The sequence below is a fragment of the Nerophis lumbriciformis genome, linkage group LG17, assembly GCF_033978685.3.
Source record: "Nerophis lumbriciformis linkage group LG17, RoL_Nlum_v2.1, whole genome shotgun sequence".
Classification (NCBI taxonomy): domain Eukaryota; kingdom Metazoa; phylum Chordata; class Actinopteri; order Syngnathiformes; family Syngnathidae; genus Nerophis; species Nerophis lumbriciformis.
Window position 1 is genome coordinate 30740001 of NC_084564.2, and position 22832 is coordinate 30762832.

A 22832-nucleotide genomic window follows, 5' to 3' on the forward strand; every position below is an offset into this window, starting at 1 on the left:
TTTTGTGCAGCTTGCGTGGGTTCAATCCCCACTCAGTGCCGTCCCAGTGGTGACCAGTTCATAAGCGCTATAGAAGATGGATGGGATGTTTCATATGCAGGCCAACCAGAGCGGAGGCGGCGGCCGTAAGTGACAGGTTCAGCATCAACCAGCAAACACTTGTGGCTGCAGCGGCGGCGGCAGGTGCTCGTTTTCAACATTATCAGAGTCGATGGTCATGGAGGATGGTGGGGCCCCCGTAGCCGAGCTGGTGTTGGCGGTGGTGGCAATAGGGGCGTTCGGTGTCTCAAAACTGTCCAGAACGCTGTGCACCTTCTGCTCCACTTCGTCCGTCCAGTCGATGAGGTCGTTCTCCAGCTGGCGCGCTCTCTCCATGACGCGCTCCTGCCGTTCACCGAGGCCCGTCAGCAGGTCCAGGCGCTTGTGGACCTGGCTGAGCGCCGCGCTGCCTGCGGTGCAAGATGACGGCCCGCTGGCTGGGAGGTTGGGGGAAGCCTGGCCCGACATGTAGAGATCAAACTCCTCTGAGGTCATGTTAAGAGACTTTCCATCCAGCTTCTCAATGAAGGCCACGGCGCAGCACTGAGGAGAGAGCATGAATTGATTAACATGGACCCCGACTTAAACAAGTTGAAAAACTTATTCGGGTGTTACCATTTAGTGGTCAATTGTACGGAATATGTACTGTACTGTGCAATCTACTAATACAAGTTTCAATCAATCAATAAGCATGCTTGTGGTCATTCATGGAATACATTGATGGGGTTTTTGCAATTAGTCTCTGCCGCCCCCTAGTGGTGAAAATCATAGCAACAGAAAGTACATCCATCCATTTATTTTCTCCCGCTTGTCCCTCTCCCAGCTGCACTTGGGCGGAAGGCGGGGTACACCCCGGACAAGTCGCCACCTCATCATAGGGCCCCTGTTATGGTAATCATTTCATTCATTTACTACTCTCAATGCATTCAATCGATCACCACAAGACTGTTTGGTTTGTCTTAGAAGACGTTTCGCCTCTCATCCAAGTAGGCTTCATCAGTTCATGCTTATAGACTTAGATTGATCAGACCTGGATTACATCTGACCAATCTTGATCAGATGAGCTGGAGTCTATCCCCAGCTGTCTTTAGATGACAGATCCTAGACTCAATCACAGCACATACAAACATTCACACCAACAGACAGTTTAAAAATATTACACCGGGGTCAAACTATTAGGTATATACTTTCCCTACATGTTAGGGACACGCAAGGTCAAAATAGTGGGTACCCAAGAAGCCACAATATTCTTAACAGCAATACTGTCGCTAAAATATCAGGTAGTTTGCCAAGCATTAGGTAGACAAAAATATTAAATATACCAAAAAAAAGGTGCATGCAAGACCAAAAGGTACGCTCAAAATATTAGATTTACACAACTCCCGTTGCCTCAGCAGAGCAAAAAGCATCACCAACGACAGCACACACCCTGGCTTCCACCTGTTCGACCTGCTACCATCGGGCAGGCGCCGCAGGTGCATCAGAGCCAGAACAAACAGGCTCATATACAGCTTCCTTCCCAGAGCTGTTACCATCTTGAACTCAAACTTATAATAAATTCACCCCTATACAATATCCTACCCTAATACCCTACTGTGCAATATTACCCTTCGAGTGCAATACATCCGACACTGATTGTTATTACTCCGGTACTCCTGTCTTGTTCTGTATATTGTACAGTATTTTGTATATTGTACAGGATTGCTTATTATTTTTATTGGATAGTAGTCTGTTTATTTAAATTCTTATTTTTTTATCTTTATTACTTCTTGTGTAATTTATTTTTATCCCATAATGACAATAAAGTCCATTCTATTCTATTCTTTTAGCCAAAGTGTTGGGTATACATGAAGCACAAATATTTGGTGCATAAAAGAAATGCCATATACTATTACTTAGCCTATTACATAAATTATGCCAGGTTTGGGATACTCACTTGTGTGAGTCACAAATGAGAATCCAATCACAAATTGTGAATTGCGAAAACAGAAAGTGCTATGCACACTTGTAACGAGCCACACTTGTAACGAGCCGCACTTGTAACGAGCCGCACTTGGCTAGCGGAGAAATCTAACCCAAGATTGCCAAGGGAGAGAAAAACATTGATTAGGTTGCAGATATATACTTGCAAGGCCATTTTCAAGAAGGACATTTCAAAAGAAGCTCGATCACGCGAGAAGAGGTCGGCTAACCTGTCCCAGTCGGTGAAATGGTTTGTCAGCCACCTCCAATCGAATCGACGAACTATGAGCAATACCGATAACTACTGCAAATTGTGAGTTCAAATTTATATTTTTTTCTCACGCGTAATATGTTTTTACAATTATTTTAATTTTGACAGTACCACGTACAGATATGTTATATTTGCATATGCAAGTTTATTGTTTTTTAAATGTGCAGGAAAGTAGCCCGTTTAGCACTCTGAGGTGATTCAATGCCCCAGTAGCAGTGTTGGCGCTATGAATCTTCAACATGGGGTCCCAGTGACCCCATCAAGTCATAAAAATGGGGTCCCACAGTAAATTTATGGGGTCCCACTTTTTTGGAACCGTTTTGAAAACAAATAATAAATGCATGCATTATCCTGTTATATCTCACATTCTATATTGTGTTTTGGAAAAAGGTTGTCATAAACGTTACTTAATTCATTAAAAAAAAAAAAAAAACACAAAAGAAAACAAATGCAGTATTTGTGATCGTTAAAACTTTCGGCGAATCAAAATTTAAGAAAGTGCATTACTTTGAAGTCGACCAATAATAAATAATTAATAATTTGACCTGGCAAATATACCGTATTTTCCGGACTGTAGGGTGCACCGGATTATAAAGCGCACTGCCCATGAATGGTCTATTTTTAATCTTTTATCATATATTAGGCGCACCGGATTATAAGGTGCATTAAAGGGGTCATATTATGATTCTTTTTTTCTAAATGTAAGACTTCCTTGTGGTCTACATAACATGTAATGGTGGTTCTTTGGTCAAAATGTTGCATAGATGATGTTTTACACATCTTCTGACAGTCGCTTCAGGATGCGCCGTTTTGTGGGCGGTCTTATTTACGTGGCACACCTTGGACAGCGTCTTCTACCCGTCATCTTTGTTGTAGCGGTGTAGCGTGCAAGGACGGGAGTGGAAGAAGTGTCAAAAGATGGAGCTAACTGTTTTAATGACATTCACACTTTACTTCAATCAATAACGGAGCAGCATCTCCTCATCCACCGGAAACAACAACACCGTGAAAAAACGTCCGACCGGAACTCTAATAACTAAAGTTCCTTGGGTGAATAATGTAAACTCACTATACCGGTATGTTTTAGTGCTTTCATGGCGAGTTTACTGACAGATAAAAGTAAAAACTTTACACTACTTTATATTAGAAATGGCAACAGTGGAGGATGAATGTCTCATAACAAGAAGCAATTTTTCAGGATTTATACAGATCCCAAATACAGATCAGCAGGTACCAGAAGGTAAGAAAAGTTGCTTTTGCATAATATTGCGATAAAGATAAGGCAAAATTCCAAAAAAGTGCAGTTCCCTTTTAAATCAATTGGGGGTTGTACCCAGGTGTTATCTTGCAATTTTGCAGGAACAGTTTTGTGAAGCTCCTTACTTCTTTCTTCCAGCATGACTGTCACAAATATATGAACTGATTTCCATACCAGATTAGTGAAGTAGTAACCATCCTCTCCAGTCATGAGCCTGCTGGGGTTGCAGAAGCGGGTGACGTACTGGATGTTAGACTGAAGCCGTGGGGGGTTTGCTTTCAGTACAATGTAGATGAGCGTCGGCAGGAAGTCGTCCGCCGACGCCGCTTCCTTCTTGCTGATGCGAATGGCGTTGAAGATGTGCTTACTGCATCGTGTGATGCACGCCAGCTTGTCCTTGGGCACTCGCTTGGAATCGATTTCGATCACATCTGGAAAGAGGCGGACAAAATATTTTGAGGACATAAAAAAAGGCAATTTTTTCATCAATGTGAGGCTCAACCTGTGATAGCTTTAACCACACTGTCGGACACTTCAGGGATCTCCTCATCGACGGGAACGCAAAGCATCTCAATGGTGACCCAGTGCAAAGCTCTGTAAGTCAAACAAAAATGCAAAACTAAAACACAATGTCTCAATCAGGGTGTTCTGTCCTGACCTGATCCTCTTCTGAATGGCCAGGTCTTTCTTCTCGTCATCAGAGGTTTCGGGACAGAAAACCTCCTTGTAAAGACGCGTCATCATGTACCTTTCCACCTCATCCATGATGCCTTCTACATACTCAGAGGAACCTTGGAGTACAGACAGCAGTATGTGAAAATATTTTTTATAATTTTAGAAGTTAAACGTAAGTGCAAGTAAAAATCATTATACCTTTGAACTGAGTCTGGAGGCGATCAGAGAGATTCTGGTAGAAGTCCTGAACACATTCGGACATGTCGTCAGCACCCATGTCCTAAAAACAGAAGAAAGGAATGGGGCTGTGGTTCCGAAAAGCCTTACAAACATTACGTGTGCGATTAGTACGATGGACAAAACGCTCATCCTTGTTCGACCTGAAGCCCATCAAAAAGCACTGGCGCTCACCCTCTTATAGGCCATGCTCTCAGTGAAAGCCCGGCATTGCTTAAAGATTTGTCGGCCGTATTTCAGAGGCTTAAGAAAGTCGATGAACTCTCTTGTCGCGTGGTCGTTGTCCAGAGAGGAGGCACGGTTAGCTGTGGAGGTGGAACTTGGGCTGGACTGAGCATCAAAAGGGGCAGCAGCGTCTGGAGAAAAGACATGTAATGATGCAACAAAACATAGCCCAAAATCACTGTTTTTTCTATCAGTTTAACACAGTATTAATGCAAATTTGACCATACTACGCAACTATTTTATTTCAACAAATCCATACCTTACGCCCGACACAGCTCAGGTTGGAGGTGTCAGCAAAGTAGCCTTCTTGTTGTCATCACAATTAGTGCTGGGCAATATATGGAATATACTCTATATATCGCGGGTTTGTCTCTGTGCGATATAGAAAATGACTATATCGTGATATTGGAGTATACGTTCTCACCCAGTTGCTTTTAGCTGCGGGCATTACACTACATGCTTTTCTCACTCTTTCTTGTCTCTCCTTGTCACAGAGACATAAAACAGGCGCACCTTCTTACATACGTCACATACTGTCGCGCATGCAACGTCATACGCCCTCGCGGAGCAGAGAGGTAGCGGCATGGGTGAAGTTAGCTGTGATGCTAGCGGAGTGGTGCAAGTGGTAATACGAGAGAGAAAAGGTGCAAATCTGGTAACAAATGAAGGAAGAATTAATTCCCAAGAAAAACAGCACGGTGTCCATCGTCTGGTGGTGGTTTGGCTTCAAGCGGGAAGATGTTGAACAGACAGCCGTAATATGTTAAGTATGCGGCAAAAGCGTTGCTACAAAAAGTAGCATTACTGCTAATTTGTAGCATCATTTGAAAAGTCACCCGCTGGAGAATGAAGAGTGCTTGAAACTCCGCATGTCAACATCTCCGGCAGGTGCCACACCCACAAAATTCCCAAGCCACCATTTCCACATCAACACCGTATGAAAAAAATAATCAACAACAGAAGGAGATAACGTCAGCAGGAACCTACCACAAAGCGAAGGACATACACTATTTGATTTCCTATTATGCAGCTCATTTTTATTTGACACTTATTGAAATATTTTGTGTGACATCATGCACAAAAGCACACTTTATTTATTTTAAACTATTGTAGTGGTGTTCTGTACAAAAAGTGCAGTTTAATTTAGTGTTGTTTTGATATGGGGGACGGCGTGGCGAAGTTGGTAGAGTGGCCGTGCCAGCAATCGGAGGGTTGCTGGTTACTGGGGTTCAATCCCCACCTTCTACCATCCTAGTCACGTTCGTTGTGTCCTTGAGCAAGACACTGCACCCCTTGCTCCTGATGGCTGCTGGTTAGCGCCTTGCATGGCAGCTCCCGCCATCAGTGTGTGAATGTGTGTGTGAATGGGTGAATGTGGAAATACTGTCAAAGCGCTTTGAGTACCTTGAAGGTAGAAAAGCGCTATACAAGTACAACCCATTTATCATTTATGTCATCTTAGTGACATCATGCACAAAAGTGCACTAATAACTTGTTTTAAAATGTCTCTGACAATCTTGCACTTTCTGTTTTGAAATGACATGAATGTTTGTGCCACTGCTTAATAACTGTTTAATAAATAGTTTTGGTAAATTGACTTAGTTGTGATTTCCCTCTCTGTATGAAAGTTTAAAATGAGCATATATTAATGCAGTATGGAGAAGAATGTTTTAATGTAGACGCATAGAATCATCATACTGCTGTGATTATATGCATCAAGTGTTCATTCAAGGCTAAGGCAAAATATCCAGATATATATCGTGTATCGTGACATGGCCTGAAAATATCCAGATATCAATAAAAGGCCATATCGCCCAGCCCTAATCACAATGCGTGATTAGAAAAGCTTTTGAATCTGAAGCTTTGAAACTCCTGCATGATTGGAGCTCCGTGGGCTTTAGGCAATCGCTTGCACTAACTCAGTGGTTCACAAACTTTTTTTTACCAAGTACCACCATAATGACCAACATTAAAGTACAGTAGCATAGTCAGGCTAAGTATTCAATAATAACAGGCAGAGGTTTTATTTAACAAGCGTATTTCATATTTTTGGCCACTTTAACATTACACACAGTTTGAACAGTAACACTGTGTTTATATATGTATTTAATTGAGTGATTTTTTGGCATACCACTTGCTGGAGCCTGTGGTGTGAGAATCATTGAACTAACCAATTCCCTCGTTTCAACGAATTCAAGAATTCAAGTCGAATGTGTCAGCAAAATAGGGCTGGACGATTATGGCAACAATAATAATCATGGTTATTTTATTGATATTGAAATCACGATTAACAATTCAATTATTCATTCATTTGAAAACATGACTATTTATTGTACCACCAAAACTCAACTTTAAATATAATTTAAAAACTGCAGTTTAGAAAGAACAAACAGATATCAATTAGTACCGAATAAACAATGAAATCATAATAATAATAATAATAATAGTAACAACGATAAATTAAAATAAAACAAATATAAAAAAATTCCATTCATTTTTTCAGCTCAAATTTTTTTGAAATCCTTTGTTTTACCATTTACGCTTATTTTACCACGATAATATCAGCTTTTTGTGTCATAGATAAAATGTAATAAAATGTTAATTCAATGCAGAAATCCTCATATTTATTGGTTCAATAGATCTTTGGACAACGCATAATCAGTGTGTTAAAATGTATTTTGTATCAGTAAGTGTTTTAAATTCATTATGCTTGCGTAAAGTAGAGGCGTGTCAGCAACATGAGGGTTGCAGGTTCTATCCCCGCTTCCGCCATCCTAGTCACTGCCGTTGTGTCCTTGGGCAACACACTTTACCCACCTGTTCCCAGTGCCACCCACACTGGTTTAAATGTAACTTAGATATTGGGTTTCACTATGTAAAGCGCTTTGAGTCACTAGAGAAAAAGCGCGATATAAATATAATTCACTTCACTTCACACTTCACTAAAGTACAGTACTTCATTGAAACCTTTTATTTTGTTAGCGCAGTCAGAATAGACGTTGCACAGATAATGTTATTGTAAAGAGCGAAAGTGTGCTGCTGGTCTGAGCTTGATGAGTGTGGAGACGACGTGAGGCTGTTTATGTTTAGATTAGATGGGTTGTGGGTAGAGATGTCCGATAATATCGGCCTGCCGATATTATTGGCCGATAAATGCTTTAAAATGTAATATCGGAAATTATCGGTATCAGTTTTTTTATTATCGGTATCGTTTTTTATTTTTTTATTTTTTTTATTAAATCAACATAAAAAACACAAGATACACTTACAATTAGTGCACCAACCCAAAAAACCTCCCTCCCCCCATTTACACTCATTCACACAAAAGGGTTGTTTCTTTCTGTTATTAATATTCTGGTTCCTACATTATATATCAATATATATCAATACAGTCTGCAAGGGATACAGTCCGTAAGCACACATGATTGTGCGTGCTGCTGGTCCACTAATAGTACTAACCTTTAACAGTTCATTTTACTCATTTTCATTAATTACTAGTTTCTATGTAACTGTTTTTATATTGTTTTACTTTCTTTTTTATTCAAGAAAATGTTTTTAATTTATTTATATTATTTTATAATTTTTTTTAAAAAGGACTTTATCTTCACCATACCTGTTTGTCCAAATTAGGCATAATAATGTGTTAATCCCATGACTGTATATATCGGTATCGGTTGATATCGGTATCGGTAATTAAGAGTTGGACAATATCGGAATATCGGATATCGGCAAAAAGCCATTATCGGACATCCCTAGTTGTGGGTGTATGGATTGTTCTCCCTAACTTTAGCTTCCTAGTTTAGTTGGTGTTTGAAGTGGCCGTCTCAACATTGTTTAGTTTAAGACTGGACAGTTGAGTGTTTCATGGACCAGATGCATTACTTCCCCAAACAAACAGACTAAAAAATAACATTTAAAACAGAGGTAAAATACACACTGAAAAAGCAAATGCAAATAATCTTAAGAACAATTTGTTAGATAAAAAGCAGTTAAAAAGTTAAAAACAGTTTACAAACTATACTGTAGATGTGATCAAGTTGAGTGGTTGGAAAAGCTACAAATATACTCTAAAGTCCAGTTTCAAGAGTTGACAGGAAGTTACGCAATTTTTTATAGAAATCATTGGTGATCAATGAAGCAGTCTTAAAAAAAAAATATCCAAACCAAACTTATTTTTCATTGTGTTGTCTTTTTTGTCTGGATGAAATACTTTTGCAAACTAATATATTTATATTCATGATCACCTTAAAATTATTTGGGGCACAATACGGTACTTTTAGTTAGCAAAGGGCTACGAGGTAGACTTTGTTCAACATTTGAACAAAAATATTTGCGAAAGTTCCTGTTATTCTAGTTTGTTCAAGTACAAAAAAGAAAATAATCCTAATACCAGGAAACATTTTATTATTTAAGTTTAAATGTTGAGTCTCATAAAATTAGGACTTTCCAGAAAATACATTGTTCATACATTATAATACTACGGTAGATTTATTCTTCATGTTACGACTTCATATTATATACAAATTAAAAAGTATATACAGTACAGGGCAAAAGTTTGGACACACCTTCTGAAAACAAAGAAAACGCATTGAATGTTTCTTTATTTTCATGACTATTTACATTGTAGATTGTCAATATATGTGTAGTTATGTACTTTACAAAAAAAGGTGAAATAACTGAAAACATGTTTTATATTCTAGTTTCTTCAAAATATCCACCCTTTGCGCTGATAATTTTTTTTGCACACTCTTGGCATTCTCTCTATGAGCTACAAGAGGTAGTCACCTGAAATGGTTTTCACTTCACAGGTGTGCTTGAAGCTAATGGAGAGATTGCCAAGAGTGTGCAAAGCAGTAATCAGAGCAAATGGTGGCTATTTTGAAGAAACTAGAATATAAAACATGTTTTCAGTTATTTCACCTTTTTTGGTTAAGTACATAACTCCACATGTGTTCATTCATAGTTTTGATGTGACAATCTACAATGTAAATAGTCATGAAAATAAAGAAAACACATTGAATAAGGAGAAGGTGTGTCCAAACTGTTGGCCTGTACTGTACATCTGAAATAAAATATTTCAGTAAAAAAAACTTTTGCAGAGTGAAAAAATATATAATTTTATGATTTTTTTGGATCAGTTTTTGGACAGTCTGTATTGTGTATAGAATTTTAGGGACAAAAAAAGATTTATTCAGTTTTGGAATAAGGCTGTAACATAACAAAATGTGGAAAAAGTGAAGCGATGTGAATACTTTCCGGATGCACTGTGCATTATGTAAAACTGTATTAAAATGAATAATTGTACAAGAATAAAGTTGTTTTAGTTGTTCCTACATTCCTGTATATAAAGATTGTATGCTGTGGAAATTAGGTTTTCAAGCAATATTATGACTTGTGTATGACTTGTATGAACGCTGATTTAAAGCTTTGTTGCCGAAAAACACAATTGCGGTTTAAGAATCAGAGCATATCATCGTTTCTGTCAATGCTTTTATATTTCACCTTCTTCTAATTAAGTGACAAAGATATGGGCTGGAGAAAAACTATGCCACTCTGAAAAAAGGAGTTGAATACTACATTTCATGACAAGACAATCAGCAGTTTCTGTAAAAAAAAAAACACATCTATATTACCTACCTTTCTTTGGTGGTGTTTTAATAGAGGGAGTGAAAAATTTGGTGACCGTGTTGACTTTGCTAGACTTTTCCTTTGTCTTGCGTTCCTCAAACTTGCTGAAAGTGTTGACAGCTGGCTGCGATGGAGGCGTCTGATGTCTGCTTGCATATGCTTCCTCTTCCTCTCTCTGCAGCCTGACAGAAAATTAAGCAGAGCACTGACTAATTAAAAAAACGGATGCTTTAGAGCAGGGGTGTCCAAACTTTTCCCACTAAAAGTCTAAGAATGGTAGGGTCATTTTGATTATTTTTTATTTTCAAAACCAACTCAATAAAGATTTTTTTATACCTTTAGGGATACCTTCAAGTTTGGTCGCGGGAACCTAGTAGCGTCCTTCTCAGTCATAAGTTCTATGTAATTTTCTTTTTTTTTTAATTTAAGGCTTATATCTCAATATCAGAAAAAAGTGTTTTCATGTTTTTTACCCTTTTGGTCAAAAGCCTGTTTTTATGACAAAAACACAAAATATCACAATCAACTTTTTGGCCAAATATGTTTAACACAAATAATTTGACTCGGCAGAAGACTGTGTTCTCTTGTTCAATTTAAAAATAAATAAATATTAACGATTAACTAAAAATATAAACATTTAAATAACTAACATGTGCAAGGATAATAAATGCAATGGTGAATAGAGCAAAGAAAAAAGATGATGACGTGAACAGATTAGTTTAGTTCTCTCCTTAGTGTTAAAAATGCCATACATTCTTACTTTCAACTCTTAAATCTCTGGATCAACTTCAGATCTATCCATCAATCATACGGTTTTTTCCCCATGTTTTTTTGGTTTGTTTTATGCCCTTTTTGTCGAAGAAAACATTCATTATATGCACTATTTTCCTCCAAAAATATTTCAAAATTTTATTTTTGATGTGAATTGAAGCCTTGAATAAGTTAATAACTCATAACAACATTGATTTTGATTCATTATTATTTCTTGAGCAGGTCAGCACGGTGGAAACAGGGGTTAGTGCATGTGCCTCACAATACGAAGGTCCTGAGTTCAAGCCCGGGCTAGGGATCTTTCTGTGTGGAGTTTGCATGTTCTCCCCGTGACTGCGTGGGTTCCCTCCGGGTACTCCGGCTTCCTCCCACCTCCAAAGACATGCACCTGGGGATAGGTTGATTGGCAACACTAAATGATCCCTAGTGTGTGAATGTGAGTGTGAATGTTGTCTGTCTATCCGTGTAGGCCCTGGGATGAGGTGGCGACTTCCGCCCGAATGCAGCTGAGATAGTCTCCAGCAACCCCGTAAGGGACAAGCGGTAGGAAATGGATGGATGATTTCTTGAGCAATGACAGCTTTAAGAAAAATGATATTGTTATTGGAGGCGACAATAGCAACTTTTTTTGTTGCATTTTACCTGTTTGCTCTTTTATTACACGTTTCAATGTTTTTTTAATACTTTCAAGGGCTTCGGGCTAGTCTACATTTCCCACCATGCATTGCAGGTGGCCATTTAGGTAGGCATTGTTTGTAAACACGCTCAATGTTGATCATTCATCCAGTGATACTGATAATGCCGGCTACATTTGCAATTGTCAACTGCCACAATTAAAAGTGGTAGATATAAAACTCGCTTTTACAAGATTCCTCCTATTATTTCTGGGGAAAGGGAAACTGCTGAACAGAAGATTGAATGGCGCAGGCAAGCATGGACTGCTGTAATCAACCGATCCGATGTGACATGCTATGAACAACTTTGTGCTTGTCTGGATCATTTAATTTCAGGTAAGCTATAAATTACAAACATTTTGGAAATAGAAATCAATCCAAAATAAATAGCCCCTCTTTACATTAACTCAATGTGCTCAGTAGTAGTTGTATTGATAAAAAAAATAGTTGTACTGTACACAATTCTCTCATCCGGACGGGCGAGGTACACCCTAGACAAGTCGCCAACCGGTTACTGCTTTCTACACTTTAATATACCTTGCAAGTCATTCAAAGTGTAAAATGGGTTAGGTTGTAATAAGTAATTCACTAAATCCGATCTCTGCTACACTCAACAGTTGTCAATCTGGTTCAGACCCTCACATTACAGCTGCTTTCTCCTTGTAACGGGTAAGGGACGTCTTAACTAGTGACTCAAGAGGATTTCACCTTCGTATCAAAGCCTGTGCAATGTTATGTTCCACTAAATAGTTCGGAAAAAGCAAGTGTGCATTGAATAGCGCTATGGAAAACGATGGCTCTGTAAACAAAGCCTAACAATTTGGCTGTATACAAAGCATACCTGCCAACTTTTGAAATCAGAAAAACCTAGTAGCCAGGGTCCAGGGGCCGCAGGCCCCGGTAGGGCCAGGACAAAGTCCTGGTGGGGGGTTCAGGCTTCGCCCCCCGACGCTAAATGATTATTAGCATTCAGACAGGTTAAAATGTTGCTAAAACCATCACTTTTCTATCAGTCACAGTGACTTTTCAAAACAAAAATATTACAGCAAAAATCATATGGGTTGATTGACATGTTTATTCTGTAAGCTAACTTCAATAGTTTGAAATTATTTTGACAGTTAATGCCAGTTATCCTGTCAACCTTTCACAAGACTTCAATTTGTTAATTGAAAGTATAAACAGTATAAACACTTTTTACAGTAAACAAATGGTAAAACAGTACTAAACAATTCCATTAAAAAACAAATTGGTGTCATTATTAACTTTCTGTCCAAGCTTGTATAATCTACTGCCTTGTTCAATTGTAAAAAATATTCTGTGCCTAAAATTCACATTTCTATCACAATTATCATACTGTAAACATGGTAAGCTAACTTCATTAAAATTAATAGTCCTGTCAATAGCATGGAATTACAATTCAAATGTAGTTTTTTTGTAAGCCTTTCAAAAGAATTCAAAATATGAAAAATTAATGAAAATTAATTTAAGCCATCAGACACTTGAAAAGTGGCACATCACATCTCTAATGTAATCATTTTAACTTTTCAACAGAAATAGCACTTCAAAAATATTAAGGACATACTTCTGTATTTAACAAGATTTCTTCAACTTGGACTTGAAAGCATAAATAGTATAAACACTTTTAACAGTATAACAGTACTAAACAATTCCAATAGATAACATTGGTGTCATTACCTTTTTGTGGCTAAAATCCGAAAAACGTTGAAAGTTTTCCACTTGTATCGCTAGCAACGGCATTAGACTTGTGTTTTTTTGTCCCAACGTGGTCTTTTACATCGCTGATTCCTCCGTGTCCGATCGAAAAATCTTGTCTGCACAAGGTGCAATTCGCGTAGTTTTCACCCTTTTTGGAACGGATAATTATTCCCGGATAGGCTTTTGAATATTCTTCACGGAATGACTGCAGTTTTCTTTTCGGTTTAAGACTCGTTTGCGATTTTTCTCCGGCTGATTCCATGATCGTTCGCTCGTTTGGAAACAATGGCAACTGGTGCCTCGTGCTTGGCAGCGGTGCTATAAATAGCCTCGCGCATGGCATTCGGAATGGCTCGATAGGAAGTTACGGGAAGCAGTGTCGATTGTCATTGTTGTTACGCGATTTCGTGAATAAAACTTTATTTTTTTTATTTTTTTTTAATTAATGAAAAACCGTATTTTTTATCACTGCAACCGTAACCCGGAATAGGTTGATGAAAACCGTACTAATTACGGGAAAAACGGAGTAGTTGGCAGGTATGACAAAGCATTGCGGGATAGTTTAGTAGAGAGCCCAAAGCCATATATTTGTCAAATGTGCTGCAGGCCGTTGGAAAATTAACTGCGAGACACAAATCTTTTCAACAAGAGGAGAAATAACAGAAAAATCTAACTTTAAACATTAAACCTTTAACATATCAGTATGTGGAATTAAATTATGGAATGGATTAATAAGCAAAGAAGTCAAACAATCCACTAATATGAACCAGTTTAAGAAAGTGTTCAAACTACAAGTGTTTAAAAAGTACAAATAAGGAGAATTATAATGAACCTCTTGAAATTATTGCAAATTACATATAAATTTCATATGTTAACCATAACGGACTTAACTATTTATGAAGAAAACTGTTGTATTTACTAGGGCTGTCCGATAATGGCTTTTTGCCGATATCCGATATTCCGATATTGTCCAACTCTTTAATTACCGATACCGATTTTAACCGATACCGATATCAACCGATATATACAGTCGTGGAATTAACACATTATTATGCCTAATTTGGACAACCAGGTATGGTGAAGATAAGGTACTTTTAAAAAAAATTAATAAAATAAAATAAGATAAATAAATTAAAAACATTTTCTTGAATAAAAAAGAAAGTAAAACAATATAAAAACAGTTACATAGAAACTAGTAATTAATGAAAATGAGTAAAATTAACTGTTAAAGGTTACCGGTAGTACTATTAGTGGACCAGCAGCACGCACAATCATGCGTGCTTACGGACTGTATCCCTTGCAGACTGTATTGATATATATTGATATATAATGTAGGAACCAGAATATTAATAACAGAAAGAAACAACCCTTTTGTGTGAATGAGTGTAAATGAGTGTAAATGAGGGACGAAGGTTTTTTGGGTTGGTGCATTAATTGTAAGTGTATCTTGTGTTTTTAATGTTGATTTAATAAAAAAAACAAAAAACAATACCGATAATTTCCGACATTACATTTTAACACATTTATCGGCCGATAATATCGGCAGGCCGATATTATCGGACATCTCTAGTATTTACTATAAATTGATGTAAATTGTGCACAAATTAAGAACAGGAAATACAGTTAAAAGTTCCAATGATTGTCACACACACATTAGGTGTAGTGAAATTTGTCCTTTGCATTTGACCCATCCCCATGTTCACCCCCTGGGAGGTGAGGGGGAGCAGTTAGCAGCAGAGTGTGCTGCGCTCGGGAATCATTTGGCGATTTAACCCCCAATTCCAACCCTTGATGCTGAGTGCCAAGCAGGGAGGTAATGGCTCCCATCTTTTTGTAGTTTTTGGTATGACTCGGCCGGGGTTTGAACTCAGGACCTCCCAGTCCCAGGGCGGACACTCTAACCACAAGGACACTGAGCTGGTCAAATGTGTTAGTAATTGCTTTGAAGTAGAAAAGGGGTCGGATTAAATAAGCTTTGCTTCTTCCTACTCCTTTTCCAACATATTATGAAAACAAATGAAAATATCTGATGTATCATATTGATACTGTATACATGTTCGAAAAAAAACTTTAACCGGCTCGCCCAGGGGTCGGCAACCTTTACCACTCAAAGAGCCATTTTGACCCGTTTCACAAATTAAAGAAAACAATGGGAGCCACAAAACTCTTTTGAAATTTAAAATGAAATAACACTGCATACAGTTTTTTTTTGCTTTGTGCTATGTATGAACCAGGGGTCTCAGACACACGGCCCGCACCTTAATATGAAAATGTAATGTTAGTGCGGCCCGTGAGTTTATATGAATGGCACTTGAAAGCATCACACTTGCCAACCCTCCCGATTGTTCCGGGAGACTCCCGAATTTTAGGGCAACTATTCTCTCGAATGTCTGCTGATTTTCACCCAAACAACAATAATAAGGGCGTGCCATGATGGCAACGCCTTTAGCGCCCTCTACAACCTGTACATACAGCGTGCCAATTATATGTTATATGAGGCTTCTGCAGACACACATTAGTGACTGCAAGGCATACTTGGTCAATAGCCATACAGGTCACACTGAGGGTGGCCGTATAAACAACTTTAACACTCTTACTAATATGCGCCACACTGTGAACCCACACCAAACAAGAATGACAAACACATTTCGGGAGAACATCCGCACCGTAACACAACATAAACACAACAGAACAAATACCCAGAATCCCATGCATCCCTAACTATTCCGAGCTACATTATACACACCCGCTACCACCAAACCCCGCCCCCCCACACATCAACCCCCTACCCCCTCCGTGCGTCGGTTGTAAGCAGAAGCCTCATACAACATGTGACTGGGCCGGCACGCAGATAGTATGGAGAAAAAGCGGACGCGACGACAGGTTGTAGAGGACGCTAATAAAGGCAGTGCCATCACGGCACGCCCTCAAATTGTTGTCCGGGTGAAAATCTGAGAATATTTGCCCCGGGAGATTTCCGGGAGAAGCACTGAAATCCGGAAGTCTCCCGGAAAAATCGGGAGGGTCGGCAAGTATGCAGCTGAGCCGCATCAGAGTGGTCAAAGAGCCGCATGTGGCTCCGGAGCCGCGGGTTGCCGACCCCTGGGCTAGCCAAATGGCCCATACTTTGGACACACCTGCTGAAGAGCAGTGTTTTTCAACCTTTTTTGAGCAAAGGCGTATTTTTTTTCATTGAAAAAAATGCGGAGGAACACTTCCAGCAGAAATTATTAAAAAATTTTACTCAGTAGATAATAAAAAGTTGTTGTCGCAATTGTTGGATATGGCGGCGCCCTGATGGCAGCGGCTTGCAGACGCTCTTGGAAGTGTAGAGCGATTTGGCAAAAATACCTGTCAATTCTGTCAATTTCATGGCTGGCTCACAGCGTGGACACTCCGTGGTCACATACGACCAACAGACAATTCTGGATGTGGATAGATTGGGCCGTTATAGACTGAAAGATGCGTGTACGGTGAGCCTCCTCGCTAGCATGGGAATACTTCGCCAGCTACATCCAGCGGCCTTTGAAGCAGCTGAGTCAAGTACCAGCGGGGACCGTCAACGGAAGACACGTAAGCGGTGTGAGCGGAAGCAGAAGCGGGGATGCCGAGCGGGGCTAACAACAAAGCGAAAGGCTAATCCTCAAAGAAGCGCTAATCCGGGTAAGGAGTCAGTTAAAATAGAACTAGCCAGCACCAGGCTGGATAATCCCTGCACACATAGCAATTCTCTTAGAATAATACACAACTCACATAATGTTTTTTCTGTGATGACTGTGTCAGAAGTAGACATGCATTTTACTGAGGTGGCAAACTATGATGCGTTCAGTTTATCGCAGCACCAAGCAAACAATCGGAAAATTCCCGTCATATCGATTCCTAGATATGGTCGAAATTATTTAAAGTGCACTATGCGTAATAAACGTAACATTATTAATATTGCTACTACGGATAATTTCAACAAAAACTCCTCAAAACAGCCCACTACCTATAATATGGGCTTTTTAAACATAAGATCATTATCTTCCAAAACGTTATAAGTTAATGAGGTCATTAGAGACAATAATCTTGACGTCGTTGGTCTCGTCGAGACCTTGCTCAAACCAGACGATTTTTTTGCGCTGGGTGAGGCGTCTCCTCCTGGCTATGCGGGAGCGCATATTGCCCGTCCCATTAAAAGGGGTGGGGGAGTCGCACTAATATACAACAAAAACTTTAACCTTACCCCTAACCTAAATAATAAATATAACTCGTTTGAGGTGCTTACTATGAGGTTTGTCACACCGCTGCCTCTCCACCTGGCTGTTATCTACCGTTCCTCAGGGCCCTATTCGGACTTCATCAGTGAATTCTCAGAGTTCGTTGCTGATTTAGTGACGCACGCCGACAATATAATCATAATGGGGGACTTTATTATCCATATGAATACCCCATCGGACCCTCAGTGCATGGCGCTCCAGACTATAATTGATAGCTGTGGTCTTACACAAATAATAAATGAACCTACGCATCACAACGGTAATACGATAGATCTAGTGCTTGTCAGAGGTGTCACCACCTCCAAAGTCACGATACTCCCGTATACTAAAGTACGGTAATGTCCGATCATTACCTTATAAATTTCGAAGTTCTGACTCATTGTCAACAAGCTAATAATAATAAAAGTAATTACTATAGCCGCCGCAACATTAATGCTGCCACAACGATGACTCTTGCTGGCCTACTGCCTTCGGTAATGGTACCATTCCCAAATTATGTAGGCTCTATTGATAACAACTTTAACGACGCCCTGCGCGACACCATTGATAGTATAGCACCACTAAAGCTAAAAAGAGCCCCTAAAAGGCGCACCCCATGGTTTACAGAAGAAACTAGAGCCCATAAATTATCATGTAGAAAGCTGAAACGCAAATGGCGCGCGACTAAACTTGAGGTTTTCCATCAAGCATGGAGTGATAGTTTATTAACTTATAAACACATGCTTACCTTAGCTAAAGCTAAATATTACTCAAATCTCATCCACCTCAACAAAAATGATCCTACATTTTTGTTTAGTACAGTAGCATCGCTAACCCAACAAGGCACTCCTCCCAGTAGCTCCACCCACTCGGCAAATGGCTTTATGAATTTATTTAATAAGAAAATTTAACTCATTAGAAAGGAGATGGGCAGCACGGTGGTAGAGGGGTTAGTGCATCTGCCTCACAATACGAAGGTCCTGAGTAGTCTTGGGTTCAATCCCGGGCTCGGGATCTTTCTGTGTGGAGTTTGCATGTTCTCCCCGTGACTGCGTGGGTACCCTCCGGGTACTCTGGCTTCCTCCCACCTCCAAAAACATGCACCTGGGGATAGGTTGATTGACAACACTAAATGGGCCCTAGTGTGTGAATGTGAGTGTGAATGTTGTCTGTCTATCTGTGTTGGCCCTGCGATGAGGTGGCGACTTGTCCAGGGTGTACGCCGCCTTCCGCCCGATTGTAGCTGAGATAGGCTCCAGCGCCCCCCGCTACCCCAAAGGGAATAAGCGGTAGAAAATGGATGGATGGATGGATAGAAAGGAGATTAAAGACAATGCATCCCAGCTACAACTGGGTTCTATTAACACAGATACGACTGTATATATGACAGATACTGCCCTCCAAAATAGTTTCTCTCTCTTTGATGAAATAACATTGGAGGAATTGTTAAGATGTGTAAATGGGACAAAACAAACAACATGTTTACTTGACCCATTTCCTGGGAAACTTATCAAAGAGCGTTTTGTATTATTAGGTCCATCAGTGCTAAATATTATAAACTTATCACTTTCCTCTGGCACTGTTCTACTAGCATTCAAAAAAGCGGTTATTCATCCTCTACTCAAAAGACCTAACCTCGACCCTGACCTCATGGTAAACTACCGGCCGGTGTCCCACCTTCCGTTTCTCTCGAAAATCCTCGAAAAAATTGTTGCACAGCAGCTAAATGAACACTTAGCGTCTAACAATCTCTGTGAACCCTTTCAATCCGGTTTCAGGGCAAATCACTCTACGGAGACAGCCCTCGCAAAAATGACTAATGATCTATTGCTAACGATGGATTCTGATGCGTCATCTATGTTGCTGCTTCTTGATCTTAGCGCTACTTTCGATACCGTCGATCATAATATTTTATTAGAGCGTATCAAAACACGTATTGGTATGTCAGACTTAGCCTTGTCTTGGTTTAACTCTTATCTTACTTACAGGATGCAGTGCGTCTCCCATAACAATGTGACCTCGGACTACGTTAAGGTAACGTGCGGAGTCCCCCAGGGTTCGGTTCTTGGCCCTGCACTCTTTGGAATTTACATGCTGCCGCTAGGCGACATCATACGCAAATACGGTGTTAGCTTTCACTGTTATGCTGATGACACCCAACTCTACATGCCCCTAAAGCTGACCAACACGCCGAATTGTAGTCAGCTGGAGGCGTGTCTTAATGAAATTAAACAATGGATGTCCGCTAACTTTTTGCAACTCAACACTAAGAAAACGGAAATGCTGATTATCGGTCCTGCTCAACACCGACACCTATTTAATAATACCACCTTAACATTTGACAACCAAACAATTACACAAAGCGACTCGGTAAAGAATCTGGGTATTATCTTCGACCCATCTCTCTCGTTTGAGTCACACATTAAGAGTGTTACTAAAACGGCCTTCTTTCATCTCCGTAATATCGCTAAAATTCGTTCCATTTTGTCCACTAGCGACGCTGAGATTATTATTCATGCGTTCGATACGTCTCGTCTCGATTACTGTAACGTATTATTTTCGGGTCTCCCTATGTCTAGCATTAAAAATTACAGTTGGAACAAAATGCGGCTGCTAGACTTTTGACAAGAACAAGAAAGTTTGATCATATTACGCCTATACTGGCTCACCTGCACTGGCTTCCTGTGCACTTAAGATGCGACTTTAAGGTTTTACTACTTACGTATAAAATACTACACGGTCTAGCTCCAGCCTATCTTGCCGATTGTATTGTACCATATGTCCCGGCAAGAAACCTGCGTTCAAAGAACTCCGGCTTATTAGTGATTCCCAGAGCCCAAAAAAAGTCTGCGGGCTACAGAGCGTTTTCTATTCGGGCTCCAGTACTCTGGAATGCCCTCCCGGTAACAGTTAGAGATGCTACCTCAGTAAAAGCATTTAAGTCCCATCTTAAAACTCATTTGTATACTCTAGCCTTTATATAGACCCCCCTTTTAGACCAGTTGATCTGCCGTTTCTTTTCTTTTCTCCTCTGCCTCCTCGCCGGGTTACTCCGGTTCTGGTGACCATGGATGAAGTGCTGGCTGTCCAGAGTTGGGACCCGGGGTGGACCGCTCGCCTGCGCATCGGTTGGGGACATCTCTGCGCTGCTGACCCGTCTCCGCTCGGGATGGTCTCCTGCTGGCTCCACTATGGACTGGACTCTCACTACTATGTTAGATCCACTAAGGACTGTTCTTTCACAATATTATGTCACTCGACATCCATTGCTTTCGGTCTCCCCTGGGGGGCGGTTACCCACATATGCGGTCCTCTCCAAGGTTTCTCATAGTCATTCACATCGACGTCCCTTATGTGGGTTCTGTACCGAGGATGTCGTTGTGGCTTGTGCAGCCATTTGAGACTTTTGTGATTTAGGGCTATATAAATAAACATTGATTGATTGATATGAATTTAAACCATAACCAAGCATGCATCACTATAGCTCTTGTCTCAAAGTAGGTCTACTGTCCCCACCTGTCACATCACACCCTGACTTATTTTGAGTTTTTTGGTGTTTTCCCGTGTGCAGTGTTTCAATTCTTGTCTTGCGCTCCTATTTTGGTGGCTTTACCTGTTGCAGTTTCATGTCTTCCTTTGAGCGCTATTCCCCGCACCTGCTTTGTTTTAGCAATCAAGAATATTTAAGTTGTTGCTATCTTATTTTGTGTGGACATTGTTGATTGTCATGTCATGTACGGATGGACTCTGTGGACGCCGTCTTTGCTCCACACGCTGTAAGTCTTTGCTGTCGTCCAGCATTCTGTTTTTGTTTACTTTGTAGCCAGTTCAGTTTTAGTTTCGTTCTGCATAGCCTTCCATAAGCTTCAATGCCTTTTCTTAGGGGCACTCATCTTTTGTCTATTTTTGGTATAAGCATTAGACACCTTTTTACCTGCACCCTGCCTCCCGCTGTTTCCGACATCTACAAAGCAATTAGCTACCGGCTGCCACCTACTGATATGGAAGAGTATTACACGGTTACTCTGCCGAGCACTAGACAGCACCGACACTCAACAACACATCATTTGCAGACTATAATTACTGGTTTGCAATACATATTTTTAACCCAAATAGGTGAAATTACATGATCTCCCACGGCACACCAGACTGTATCTCACAGTGGATGCAAAACACTGCTGTTGAGAGTAGGGCTAACCTTTCAGCTAAAGCCCAGTCGTCTTGGATCTGTTTTTGTTTCTCTCTCTGGTTCTCCTCTCGCCAGCATTTGGAGCACAGGCCCTGCCAAGCAGTGTTGCCATAAAAACCACATCCTTTTTTACACAGCAGCTCAGACTGGTCCAGATGGATTCCACGACGCTCAGACCGCTTGGCCATCATCTTTCAAGATTAAGACTGCCAAGAGAAGAGCAGACGCATACAATGTGACTACAACCGAATAAATGTTGTAAGTATTTTGTTTGTTTACCTTTTAGTTGCTTCTTAAAGACATGACGTGCAACTTTAAATCACACAGGCGCAACGTCTTACTAGTAAATGTCGTCGTTCCGAAACGAATCTGAAAAGATGAAGCTTGTCAGACTATATCCTCGGCAATACTTTTCGGAGTCATTAATTGATGTTATAGAAAGACAAAACAAAAATAGTGTTTGCTTCACGCCCAGCGCGTCAATGTAACGAGCTAATCCGTGGCTAGCTAGCAGAGCTAATTAAAAAAGCGTACCTTTGACATGAAACGTAATTTAAAAAAAAAGAAAAAAAGATGACGTATGTTTTGTGACAACGTACACTCTCACTCGCAGGGCGAGACAAAGCTATCAGGTACCGTCGTTACCGCTCCGGTTTGCTGTGTGGGGAATGTTTACATTGGCCAAATAGCTAGCTTCGTCCCACAGTCACTGTCAGCCATCTTGTCTTCTCTCCAGAGGGGGTGGTTCTTCTTCGTGACGTGAGCTTGTCACATAAAGTAAAACACACATCGCCATCTTGTGGATTAACGTTGGCCATACACCATCCATCCATCCATCTTCTTCCGCTTATCCGATGTCGGGTCCCGGGGGCAGCAGCCTAAGCAGGGAAGCCCAGACTTCCCTCTCCCCAGCCACTTTGTCCAGCTCTTCCCGAGGCGTTCCCAGGCC

At 40.3% G+C, this 22832-nt stretch overlaps 1 protein-coding gene across 3 annotated transcripts in view; it reads right to left on the reverse strand.

The window, feature by feature from the left end:
* LOC133614798 (rab5 GDP/GTP exchange factor-like) overlaps nt 1-22659 on the reverse strand; it is a 23310-nt gene extending 651 nt beyond the window's left edge. The window contains exons 1-10 of one of the 3 annotated variants that reach the window (XM_061973053.2): nt 22520-22659; nt 22163-22252; nt 21893-22089; nt 10305-10477; nt 4617-4798; nt 4404-4485; nt 4189-4321; nt 4033-4124; nt 3705-3961; nt 1-582 (exon numbers count right to left, since the gene is read on the reverse strand). The exon at nt 1-582 is cut by the window's left edge and continues 651 nt beyond it. In XM_061973053.2, the coding sequence (XP_061829037.1) occupies nt 145-582; nt 3705-3961; nt 4033-4124; nt 4189-4321; nt 4404-4485; nt 4617-4798; nt 10305-10477; nt 21893-22074 (1539 nt within the window). In that variant the 5' untranslated portion in view covers nt 22075-22089; nt 22163-22252; nt 22520-22659 and the 3' untranslated portion in view covers nt 1-144. Of the gene's footprint in view, nt 583-3704; nt 3962-4032; nt 4125-4188; nt 4322-4403; nt 4486-4616; nt 4799-10304; nt 10478-21892; nt 22090-22162; nt 22253-22417 lie in introns of all 3 variants that reach the window. The other 2 variants (XM_061973052.2, XM_061973051.2) reach the window with 2 other exon arrangements.
* Between the last annotated feature and the right edge of the window lie 173 nt (nt 22660-22832).